The following is a 12,939-nucleotide window of genomic DNA, read 5'->3' as shown; positions in this document are numbered from 1 at the left end:
CACCTCCCTGATGACCTGAATATAAAGTTTCTCTTTAACCTGAGCAGCTGTGCAATGGTTTCTTAGGCAGAGAAATGAATGCTGTGTATACCATTTCTTTTCTTCATTTTGCTCTCTTCCTATGTCCTCCTCCCTTTTATAGATATTTATTGAATACCTATGGCTTCCCAGGTGGCTCAGTGGTAAAGAATCCACTTACCAATACAAGAGACATGGGTTCATTCCCTGGATTGGAAGATCCCCTGGAGAAGGAAATGGCAACCCACTCCAGTATTCTTGCCTGGAAAATCCCATGGACAGAGAAGCCTGGCAGGCTACAATCCATAGGGTCGCAGAAGAGTCGGACATGACTTAGCGGCTAAACAGCAACAAAAATTGAGTACTTGTTGTGGGCCAGACACTGTATTAGGTACTGAGGAAACAAGTTCACAGACTGGGAGCAGGAGCAGATGTGTAAGTTACATTAGACCAGCAGACCTACATACAGACCAGCAGACCTACATACAAGGTACATAGAGCTTGTAGAGCGAGTCAGTCCCTATAAAGGGGGTGCTGCTTCCTGAGTCTTAAATAACAGTTTTGAGATTACTCGGTAGTCAACAAGGGGGCAAATCTCAGGCAGAGGAAACAGCATATGCAAAGTCAGAGGTGTTGTTGGACCAGCTCATGGTAGGCCGGAGAACTGTGTGTAATCGTTTCGAGATCACATGGAGTGCAAGAGGTGGTGGATGAAACTAGATAGGTAGGCAGAAACCAGGTCATGAAGGACCAAGAGGATAAGTCAAAGAATTTTAATTCTAGGAAGTAGAAGCTGTTGACAATTGAGGGTAATCAAGTAAACAAATTAGTTTTGCATTTTGGAAAGGTCACTCTGGCAAAGTATGAAAAATGGATTAAAGTCAGAGAGACCTGAGGGAAAAAAACCTCTTCAAAGTTTAGGCTAGTTGTGATATCGAAACTAGCATAGAAATGGTCTTCCCTGTGTCTCAATAGTAGAGAATCTACCTGCCAATGCAGGAGACACAGGTTCGATCCCTGGTTCTGGAAGATCCCACGTGCTGTGGAACAACGAACCCTGTGCACTGCAACAATCGAGCCTGTGCTCTAGAACCCAGAAGCTACAACTACTGAACCTGTGTGTGGCAATTACTGAAACCCAAGCATCCTACATGCTGTTCTCTGCAAGAAGAGAAGCCACAATGAGAAACACACGCACCGCAACTAGAGAGTAGCCCCTGCCTGCCACAACTAGAGAAAAGCCAGTGTGCATCAACAAAGACGCAGCACAGCCAAAAACAAATAAATTTATTTTTTAGAAACTAGCATAGAAAGGTAGAGCTAAGGAGGCACTTACTAATGGGAGCGCTATTCAGGAGGTTTTGATTAAATATAAGTTGTGGAGGAGAGAGGAGACCTGGATGGACTTGGGTTTTAGGCTGAAAGACACAGAGCTAGAAAGCAGATTGGAAGAGAATATGAGTTTTGCTTTGGATATTTTTAATTTCTAGTGCTAAAGGAATCATCCAGAAGGTATTAACCATTGTGCTGTTGGGGATAAAGTGGAACTCCTGGGAAAAGTAAGGAAAAGGCAAGTGGAGGAGGTGGTGATTCAGGAGTGATTGTTATTCCAGAGGCCATGGGAGGAAAGAGCTTTAAGAATAAGTAGTCACCAGGGACATGTGCTTTTGGAAGTTCATGTGACATTAGGATTCAAGAATTTCATTTGTGATCCAGAGAGGGCTGCTGTGGTTGGTTAGCTTTGAGCTGCAAGACAGTGGAGCACGTTAATATCCTGAATAGGGATGAACCACTGCAGAGAGGGAGCTTTAGGGTACATGAGCAAGAAGATATAGGGTGCAGTGAAGTTCCTAATGAAAGTGACAGATCCACTTAAGGAAAGTGGTGGGACTCAGAGCATGGGTGGAGGGATGGAGGAGACCAAGATTGGACACAGGAGCTGTGAGGATCAATTCACAAAATTATCAAGAACTTGAGGAATCCACAGGTGATAGCTTCTATCATTTCTACAAAGTCAGAATCTAATGTCATTTGTGAAGAATTAAGCAGGAGACCCCCTTCCATTGAAGGAGGCAGAAAGGCCACAGCCAGAAGGAAGAAATCAAGGCATCTGAAAAGAGTTAACCAGACCTGGCTTCCAGCAACCCACTGACTCAGGACTTGAACCAGGCCCTGTCAAAGACTTTCTCCCAATTCTACACTTCCTGGGTTCTGTTGAGTTTTCACCAGGCCTCTTTTTTTTTTTTTTTTAATACAAAAGAGAGAAGAGACTTTCCAGTATTAAGGGAGGGGAACTAGAGAATAAAATAAAAAAACTCCTCAATCTTTTTTAAATGTTGTGTTTAAAAAAATTTTTTTTGGTCCATTGTCTCAAATTTATCTGATCTCCTATTAGCTCAGTTTTGGATACTGACTGCCGCCGACCCTCCAGGACAGACAGGCTGAGGACAACTTTATGACCCAGAGCCGAACAAGATGCACTGTGGGAGATTACTATGTATCCTGAGAATAATTGGAACCACACTTTTTGGAGTTTCTCTCCTCTTTGGAATCACAGCTGCTTATATTGTTGGCTACCAATTTTTCCAAACGGATAATTACTATTTCTCTTTTGGGCTATACGGTGCAGTTTTAGTATCACACCTCATCATCCAAAGCCTGTTTGCCTTTTTGGAGCACCAGAAAATGAAAAAATCTCTAGAAACCCCTGTTAAGTTGAACAAAACTGTTGCTCTTTGCATTGCCGCGTATCAAGAAGATCCAGGCTACTTACGGAAATGTTTGCAATCTGTGAAAAGGCTAACCTACCCCAGAATTAAAGTTGTCATGGTCATAGATGGAAACTCAGAAGATGACCTTTACATGATGGACATCTTCAGTGAAGTCATGGGCAGGGACATGTCAGCCACATATATCTGGAAGAACAACTTCCACATGAAGGGTCCTGGTGAGAGAAATGAGTCACATAAAGAGAGCTCACAACATGTCACCCAGTTGGTCTTGTCCAGCAAGAATATCTGCATCATGCAAAAATGGGGTGGTAAAAGAGAAGTCATGTACACGGCTTTCAGAGCACTGGGACGGAGTGTGGATTATGTACAGGTCTGTGATTCAGACACCATACTTGACCCTGCCTCATCGGTGGAGATGGTAAAGGTTTTAGAAGAAGATCCCATGGTTGGAGGTGTTGGAGGAGATGTCCAGATTTTAAACAAGTATGATTCCTGGATCTCTTTCCTCAGCAGTGTGAGATACTGGATGGCTTTTAACATAGAAAGAGCCTGTCAGTCTTATTTTGGGTGTGTCCAGTGCATTAGCGGACCCCTAGGAATGTACCGAAACTCCTTACTGCAGGAATTTGTGGAAGACTGGTACAATCAAGAATTTATGGGCAGTCATTGTAGTTTCGGAGATGACAGGCACCTAACAAACCGAGTGCTGAGTCTGGGCTATGCAACGAAATACACAGCTCGATCCAAGTGCCTTACTGAAACACCTAAGGAATATCTCAGATGGTTAAACCAGCAGACCCGTTGGAGCAAGTCCTACTTCCGAGAGTGGCTGTACAATGCGATGTGGTTCCACAAACATCACCTGTGGATGACCTATGAAGCCGTCATCACTGGGTTCTTCCCTTTCTTTCTCATTGCCACAGTAATCCAGCTCTTCTACAGGGGTAAAACTTGGAACATACTCCTCTTCTTGTTAACTGTCCAGTTAGTGGGTCTCATAAAATCATCTTTTGCCAGCTGCCTTAGAGGAAACACCATCATGGTCTTCATGTCCCTCTACTCCGTGTTATACATGTCAAGTTTACTTCCCGCCAAGATGTTTGCAATTGCAACGATTAACAAAGCTGGGTGGGGTACTTCTGGAAGGAAGACCATTGTTGTTAATTTCATAGGACTCATCCCTGTAACAGTTTGGTTCACAATCCTCCTGGGTGGTGTGGTTTTCACCATTTATATGGACTCTAAAAAGCCATTCTCAGAATCGAAACAGACAGTTGTAATTGTAGGAACATTGCTGTATGTATGCTATTGGGTCCTGTTTTTGACACTGTATGTGGTTGTCATCAAGAAGTGTGGCAGGTGGAGGAAGGGACCACAGTACAGCGTGGCGCTTGATGTATGATCTTACATTTGGTGTTTGCAGTTATAGATGCAGACACATGCACACAATCTTCATCCCTCCAGGGGACTGCACGGTATCTTGGCATCAAATATTGCCACCAAAGGAGACATATCGCTGCTGCTAGGACTTAAACAAAGACATTTGTATGGGTTTATTTTAATTCTGCCAAAGTAAAGTGACACGTCAAGAAGGATGAGTCAGATTTAACCTGATATTTCTATGAAAATGGGAAGAATTCTTTGTTCATGCACTCTTTCTTTACTTTACATTTGCCTAACAGTGTTCTGCCCTATAAGAGAAGGCAATGGCACCCGACTCCAGTTCTCTTGCCTGGAAAATTCCTTGGGCAGAGGAGCCTGGTGGGCTGCAGTCCATTGGGTCGCTAAGAGTCAGACACGACTGAGTGACTTCACTTTCACTTTTCACTTTCATGCACTGGAGAAGGAAATGGCAACCCACTCCAGGGTTCCTGCCTGGAGAATCCCAGGGACCGGGGAGCCTGGTGGGCTGCTGTCTATGGGGTCGCACAGAGTTGGACATGACTGAAGTGACTTAGCAGCAGCAGTAGCAGTTCTGCCCTATATACCTCACTAGTGATGACTTACTTGGGTTGTTGTTGTTCAGTAGCTAAGTTGTGCCCAACTCTTAGCGACCCCATTAATGGCAGCACACCAGGCTTTCCAGTCCTTCACTATCTCCTTGGATTTGCTCAAACTCATGTCCACTGAGTTATTATGGAAGAAAAGGATTTTGAAACTCAAGGGAAATTTCTTTCAGCATATACAACCCTAACTTATGGACTGTGTTGGTAGCTATTTTTTTTTTTTTAGAAAAGTTTTCTGTTTAACTACCAAGTGAAATGCCAAAGGATATTTTACAGACTGTACTTTTATATAATTGTACTGTTTTAGAAGTTTGTATGCCAATCTTAAAACAAATTGTGCATATTTTTATATTTTACTCCTCTGCCAAAATTCACCTATTCTTCCTTTTTTAAAAATAAATAGATTCTGAAAAAATTCACACTTGAAAAATGTCTACCCAAAATGTGAAGCTTGGTTGACTGATATTATTCATGATAGAAAGAATAAAGTGTTTCTTTCTCTCTACTTTTAAAATTGAATAGTTAATTTCTGTGAAAAGGTGTTTAAACTTTCAATATTTTAATTTTTTTCATTTATTTTTAAATATTTATTTATTTGGGAGCTCTTGTAACTGTTTATTTAGTTGCAGCACATGGGATCTTCCAACTTCATTGCAGCACGTGTGATCTTTAGTTGAGGCATGTGGGATCTAGTTCCCTGAGGAAGGCCCCCTACATTGGGAACAAGGAGTCTTAACCACTCCCACTGAACCACCAGGAAAGTCCCTTTCTTCATTTGTCTTCAGTCAGTTCAGTTCAGTTCAGTCGCTCAGTCGTGTCCAACTCTTTGCAATCCCATGAATTGCAGCACACCAGGCCTCCCTGTCCATCACCAGCTCCAGGAGTTCACTCAGACTAATGTCCATCGAGTCAGTGATGCCATCCAGCCATCTCATCCTCTGTCATCCCCTTCTCCTCCTGCCCCCAATCCCTCCCAGCATCAGAGTCTTTTCCAATGAGTCAACTCTTCGCATGAGGTGGCCAAAGTATTGGAGTTTCAGCTTTAGCATCAGTCCTTCCAATGAACACCCAGGACTAATCTCCTTTAGAATGGACTGTTTGGATCTCCTTGCAGTCCAAGGGACTCTCAAGAGTCTTCTCCAACACCACAGTTCAAAAGCATCAATTCTTCGGCGCTCAGCCTTCTTCACAGTCCAACTCTCACATCCATACATGACCACAGGAAAAACCATAGCTTTGACTAGACGGACCTTTGTTGGCAAAGTAATGTCTCTGCTTTTGAATATGCTATCAAGGTTGGTCATAACTTTCCTTCCAAGGAGTAAGCGTCTCTTAATTCCATGGCTGCAATCACCATTTGCAGTAATTTTGGAGCCCCCCAAAATAAAGTCTGACACTGTTTCCACTGTTTCCCCATCTATTTGCCATGAAGTGATGGGACCAGATGCCATGATCTTAGTTTTCTGAATGTTGAACTTTAAGCCAACTTTTTCACTCTCATCTTTCACTTTCATCAAGAGGCTTTTTAGTTCCTCTTCACTTTCTGCCACAAGGGTGGTGTAATCTGCATATCTGAGGTTATTGATATTTCTCCCAGCAATCCTGATTCCAGTTTGTGCTTCTTCCAGCCCACCATTCTCATTTATCTTAGAAAAGGCCAATATATCTGTCACACTTTGGAAGTAGAAATTCATACTTACATGTACCAAAAAGAAGTCCTTGAAAAGCAAAGCCAAGTGGGTAGAAAAACACAATTTTTTCATAAGATTGAAAAAAAAAAAAGCGAGTGCTTGATCTCAAAAGAAAGCACTAGGTATCCAGCAATAGATGAAATTTATGTATCAAAGATAGTCTTTGGGGATTCTCATAGTGTTTTTCCAGGCCAAGAAGAAGGAAAGTGGGAAAAATTATCTGTGTAATTTGGACAAATACAGTACAGTTCATCATTTTGTTCTGTGACCTATATTCACTGGATCCTGTCCATATGTTGAACATACTTCACCTACCTTTTTTTTTCCCCAAAGTTTTTTTTTTTCCCAAAGTTCACTTTGTTGTTGTTTAGTCACTAAGTTGTGTCCGACTCTTTGCGACCTCCTGGACTGCAGCATGCCAGGCTTCCCTGTCCCTCAACGTCTCCCGGAGTTTGCTCAAATTCATGTCCATGAGGTTTATATGGGTGAGTGGGATAAATTATAACCAGGATAAAGCATATAGTATGCATAAAGCACACTAGTAAAGTAATGCTCAAAATTCTCCAAGCCAGGCTTCAGCAATACGTGAACTGTGAACTTCCAGATGTTCAAGTTGGTTTTAGAAAAGGCAGGGGAACCAGATATCAAATTGCCAACATCTGCTGGATCATCAAAAAAGCAAGAGTTCCAGAAAAACATCTATTTCTGCTTTATTGACTATGCCAAAGCCTTTGACTGTGTGGATCACAGTAAACTGTGGAAAATTCTGAAAGAGATGGGAATACCAGACCACCTGACCTGCCTCTTGAGAAACCTATATGCACGTCAGGAAGCAACAGTTAGAACTGGACATGGAACAACAGACTGGTTCCAAATAGGAAAAAGAGTATGTCAAGGCTGTATATTGTCACCCTGCTTATTTAACTTATATGCACAGTACACATCATGAGAAACACTGGGCTGGAAGAAGCACAAACTGGAATCAAGATTGCTGGGAGAAATCTCAATAACCTCAGATATGCAGATGATACCATCCATGGCAGAAAGTGAAGAGGAACTAAAAAGCCTCTTGATGAAAGTGAAAGAAGAGAATGAGAAAGTTGGCTTAAAGATCAACATTCAGAAAATGAATATCATGGCATCTGGTCCCATCACTTCATGGCAAATAGATGGGGAAACAGTGGAAACAGTGTCAGATTTTATTTTTGGGGGCTCCAAAATTACTGCAAATGGTGATTGCAGCCATGGAATTAAAAGACGCTTACTCCTTGGAAGGAAAGTTATGACCAACCTTGATAGCATATTCAAAAGCAGAGACATTACTTTGCCAACAAAGGTCCGTCTAGTCAAGGCTATGGTTTTTCCAGTGGTCATGTATGGATGTGAGAGTTGGACTGTGAAGAAAGCTGAGCGCCGAAGAATTGATGCTTTGAACTGTGGTGTTGGAGAAGACTCTTGAGAGTCCCTTGGACTGCAAGGAGATCCAAACAGTCCATTCTAAAGGAGATCAGTCCTGGGTGTTCATTGGAAGGACTGATGCTAAAGCTGAAACTCCAATACTTTGGCCACCTCATGCGAAGAGTTGACTCATTGGAAAAGACTCTGATGCTGGGAGAGATTGAGGGCAGGAGGAGAAGGGGACGACAGAGGATGAGATGGCTGGATGGCATCACCAACTTGATGGACATGAGTTTCAGTGAACTCCTGGAGTTGGTGATGGACAGGGAGGCCTGGTGTGCTGCAATTCATGGGGTTGCAAAGAGTCGGACACAACTGAGCAACTGAACTGAACTGACAGCATATAAAGTCAAAACTGGCAGAATCAAGCTCCACCTATTGTTATTTAACTTTCTAGGAAAGATTTTTTTCTGAATTATACAGATAATTGCTTCATCTCTTCTGTTTGGCCTACATAAATATGTTCACATAGTAGACGTGGTATCAAGGTTTAATATTAATAGCTGTATCAAGAATTGGCACATAAAAAATTGATGGACCAGGTACCCCCAGCCCGGTTCATTTAGCTACTCTGGGATCTTATTTATCCATTTTGATTTTTGAGATGACCCATCTTGCCTTGTAGCTCTGTAGACCTGTGTTAAAAACACAACTGAACACATGAAGAGCTGAATAAAAAGTATTGTAATGAAGCAGAAATGTGGAGAAGTGTTCAACCATGAAGTTCCTGCCTTTCTACTTCCTTTTTATGCAGACACCTATATTCACCCATCTTGCCTAAGAATAAAACTGCACGGGCTACCTTCAGAGTACAAAAAGGATAATGTTCTACAATGTATACTTGCACTGATTGGAGAGCTTGTGGGAAGCAAACAGACCATACCATTAAGTGAGACAAAACCTTGAGTTTGCCTTTCTATTTATGTTCCAAGTTAAACTTTCAGTTCAGTTTAGTTCAGTTCAGTCCCTCAGTCATGTCCGACTCTTTGCAACCTCATGAATTGCAGCACACCAGGCCTCCCTGTCCATCACCAACTCCCGGAGTTCACTCAAACACATGTCCATTGAGTCGGTGATGCCATCCAGCCATCTCATCCTCTGTCGTCCCCTTCTCCTCCTGCCCCCAATCCCTCCCAGCATCATAGTCTTTTCCAGTGAGTCAACTCTTTGCATGAGGTGGCCAAAGTACTGAACTCCTTATTGCCAAATTCAGACTTAAATTGAAAAAAGTAGAGAAAACCACTAGACCATTCAGGTATGATCTAAATCAAATCCCTTATGATTATACAGTGGAAGTGAGAAATAGATTTAAGGGACTAGATCTGATAGACAGAGTGCCTAATGAACTATGGACGGAGGTTCATGACATTGTACAGGAGACAGGGATCAAGACCATCCCCATGGAAAAGAAATGCAAAAAAGCAAAATGGCTGTCTGAGGAGGCCTTACAAATAGCTGTGAAAAGAAGAGAAGCAAAAAGCAAAGGAGAAAAGGAAAGATATAAGCATCTGAATGCAGAGTTCCAAAGAATAGCAAGGAGAGATAAGAAAGCCTTCCTCAATGATCAATGCAAAGAAATAGAGGAAAACAACAGAGTGGGAAAGTCTAGAGATCTCTTCAAGAAAATTCGAGATACCAAGGGAACATTTCATGCAAAGATGGACTCAGTAAAGGACAGAAATGCTATGGACCTAACAGAAGCAGAAGATATTAAGAAGGGGTGGCAAGAATACACAGAAAAAACTGTACAAAAAAGAGCTTCACAACCCAGATAATCACGATAGGGTGATCACTCACATAGAGCCAGACATCCTGGAATGTGAAATCAAGTGGGCCTTAGAAAGCATCACTGTGAACAAAGCTAGTGGAGGTGATGGAATTCCAGTTGAGCTATTTCAAATCCTGAAAGATGATGCTGTGAAAGTTAAGCTTAGTAACATTCAAATGTCAAATTCTCTGCTTCTTATAAAAGATGAATTAATTGCCTGAATTTATTTTAGCAATTATTCAGTGTATTTACATTGAATTTTTTGTAATATTTTTGATAAGAAAAAAAAAAAGAATTAAGAAGGAGAGATAGGGTAGAAAGTGAGAGAATGTGGATGCTTTGGCCCAACTATTGAGGGGGATGAAAAGGGCTGCAGACCAGGGTTGAACCCTATTCTGTTTTGAAAAACTATTTATTTTATTATTTATTTGGCTGCATTGGGTCTTAGTTGTGGCATGCACGATTTTCAGTGTGTAATGTGGGATTTTTTTGTTGCAGCACTTGGGCTCAGTAGTTGCAAAGCACAGGCTTACCCGCTCCAAGGCCTGTGGGATCCTAGTTCCCTGACCAGGGATTGAATCCAAGTCCCGGGCATTGCAAGGCAGACTTTCAACCAGGGAAATCCCAGATCTTATTCTTGGTTGAATGGCAAGGAGGGTGAGAGGTCCAGCTCCTGCCTTGCCCAGAATTCCATCCCTAAGGTTGAAGCACTTAGACCTCCTTTCTGATGCTCCAACTACACCCCTACCTTTGACCTAGTTCTTTGTGCTCTAGGCTAATTGCCTTTGATCAAGGCTCTGGTTTTCCCCCATTTGTAACAAGGACAAGGGCTTGCCAGGTGGCTCACTGGTAAAGAATCCACCTGCCAATGCAGGGTACATGGGTTTGATCACTGGGTCAGGAAGATCCAGTGAAGAAGATGACAACACACTCCACTGTTCTTGCCTGGGAAATCCCATGGACAGAGGAGCCTGGAGGGCTATAGTCCATGAGGTTGCAAAGAGTCATACACGACTTAAGAGATTAAACAACAACAATAACAAGGATAAACTACGGTGTGACAGATTTCCCAACTCTAATAGAATGAAACTCTTTAAAAGCAGATGTACTAGAATTGTTGGTTACACAGAAAAAGAAAGCCATCGGCCACTCAGTTCAATCGCATCCTAGCATTATTCCTTTTTCTTTTTTTCCAGGGGTCTACTATGCAACTGTGTACTGGATGCCTACCGAGAAGACAATACAAGTCAAAAATGTCCTAGACAGGAATGGGGATGCCTATGGCTTTTACAATAACTCTGTGAAAACCACAGGCTGGGGTATCCTGGAGATCAAAGCAGGGTACGGTTCTCAATCCCTGAGCAACGAGATCATCATGTTTGCCGCCGGCTTTTTGGAGGGCTACCTCACTGCTCCGTAAGTACCCCAGTCATGGTAGAGAACTGCAAGGCAACCTCTGTCCCTTTCTTTTTTCAGCAGTATCATTTTTCTTCCTAGCATTGTACACTAGAATTGAAAAGTTACTGTGGTCCTTCTCATATGATAGAAACATCAGAATTACATTTACAGGGACTTCCTTGGCAGTCCAGTTGTTAAGACTCCGAGCAGGGGGCCTGGGTTCAATCCCTGCTTGGGGATCTAAGATCCTAAGTTCTGTGCAGTATGGCCAAAAGTTAAAAAAAAAAAAATCACAATTACATTTGTATCTATAATCATGCAGCCTAGAAGGAGCAAAGCCCCCAGTTGTGACATTTAAAACATTTCCCTCTCATGAAACTGTTGTAAAGACAGCTAAGTCATTTCATCTCACTAGTCATTTATTGTCAGGGAGAAAGCAAAAGGGAAGTGGAGTGGCTCTTTGAGAAGCACAAAACAGAGAGGATTAACTAAAATTTAATTAAAAATAAAATGTAAGAGCATTTATTTTTAACTGTTTCTTAGAATGATACTTTCAAGTGGGCAAATATTTTAAATTGAAATTTTGATGTCTTATCATGAATGTTCTATTGTTGTTTGATTCTTGAGTTCTTCCTTTGTCTAATGAAAATAACAAAAATGTAGTTATAATAATGCAATCATGATGCATCCTTTTTGGAGAATGCTTCCTTGAGGAAAGGAAAGTTGCAAATTATCAAACAAGCCTCATTCTTCCTTTGATATAAAATATCTTGAGGACTTGGCTTTCTTCTTTTTATGCTCTGTGACCTAGATCGCTGAGTGCAAGTTTAACCAAACCTCATTTTCCCCTGTTACAGCCTTAGTCATAGTAAACACAGTGCTGGTCTTAATCTGTTTCTAAGTGCTGGCAATTATATCAAATGTTGAATGGTTAATTACTGGGCTCTGGCTGCTGTGTGTTTTTTTTTTAATCTTAAACTAAAAATTCCTGTTTTTATCTTTCTACCAAATTTTTATTACCTTGCCATACAAATCCCCGTAGTAGGGAACTCTCTATTTGGAGATGTAGAAAACTATAAAGTGAATACGATGTTTAAAAACATGTTTAAAACTGTTATTCTGCATATAACAATCCAGACTTTTTTCTTTTTCCCTCCAAATCCTTATCTGTTTCTGGATCCACTGAATTCTCATTGCATTCTCTTTTTAAAAGTTTTTATCTATTTATTTATTTTTGGCTGTGCTGGGTCTCATTGCTGTGCAGGGTTTTCTCTAGTTGCGGAGAGCAGGGTCTCCTCTCTAGTTGTGGTGGGCAGGCTTCTCATTGTGGTGGCTTCTCTTGTTATAGAGCACAGGCTCTAGGGCCCTCAGGCTTCAGTAGTTGGGGCTCCCAGGCTTGAGAGCACAGGCTTAGTAGTTGAGGCACATGGGCTTAGTTGTCCCTCGGCTTGCGGAATCTTCCTGGATCAGGGATGGAGTACAGGTGGAATCTGTCTGCATTGGCAGATGGACTCTTTACCACTGAGCCACCAGAGAAGCTCCTGATTTCAGACTCTGAATCCGCCTTCCCTAGGATCCTGTAGCAGCAGCCTGGGGACCGGGGATCAGGAGTGAGGGAGGGGCCAGCCTAGGAAGCTCACTTATTACAGGATCCTTGAGGAAACGTTGGGAAATATTCTTGGCAGCATCTCTGCTGCAGAGAACACAGAAAAAGTGATTCAATCATTAATCCTATGGGAGTCTGAGAGGAAGGCACCCCTGTAGACCAGAGCAGCCAAGGGAGGCTTTGTGGAAGCAGTGAGTGATGAGAACCCTTAGGCTTTAGCCAAAATCATTCAAGGTGGAAGGTAACAGAAGGGAGCACTGAA

General features: G+C 42.1%; 2 protein-coding genes across 2 annotated transcripts in view; both read left to right on the top strand.

Annotated features, from left to right (window-relative positions):
• PLBD1 (phospholipase B domain containing 1) overlaps positions 1-12,939 on the top strand; it is an 88,248-nt gene that overhangs the window by 19,256 nt on the left and 56,053 nt on the right. The window contains exon 2 of the mRNA XM_006055151.3: positions 10,870-11,089. Coding sequence (XP_006055213.2) covers positions 10,870-11,089 — 220 coding nt within the window. The remainder of the gene's footprint in view (positions 1-10,869; positions 11,090-12,939) is intronic.
• On the top strand, positions 297-4,541 carry LOC112577619 (hyaluronan synthase 2-like). The gene has a single exon (XM_025283296.2). The coding sequence runs from the start codon at positions 2,494-2,496 to the stop codon at positions 4,150-4,152; it is 1,659 nt and encodes a 552-aa protein (XP_025139081.1). The 5' UTR covers positions 297-2,493; the 3' UTR covers positions 4,153-4,541.

Source organism: Bubalus bubalis, chromosome 4 (assembly GCF_019923935.1).
Source record: "Bubalus bubalis isolate 160015118507 breed Murrah chromosome 4, NDDB_SH_1, whole genome shotgun sequence".
Taxonomy (NCBI): domain Eukaryota; kingdom Metazoa; phylum Chordata; class Mammalia; order Artiodactyla; family Bovidae; genus Bubalus; species Bubalus bubalis.
The sequence above is the reverse complement of the archived record's forward strand: the minus strand, read 5'-3'. Positions and strand labels throughout refer to the sequence as shown.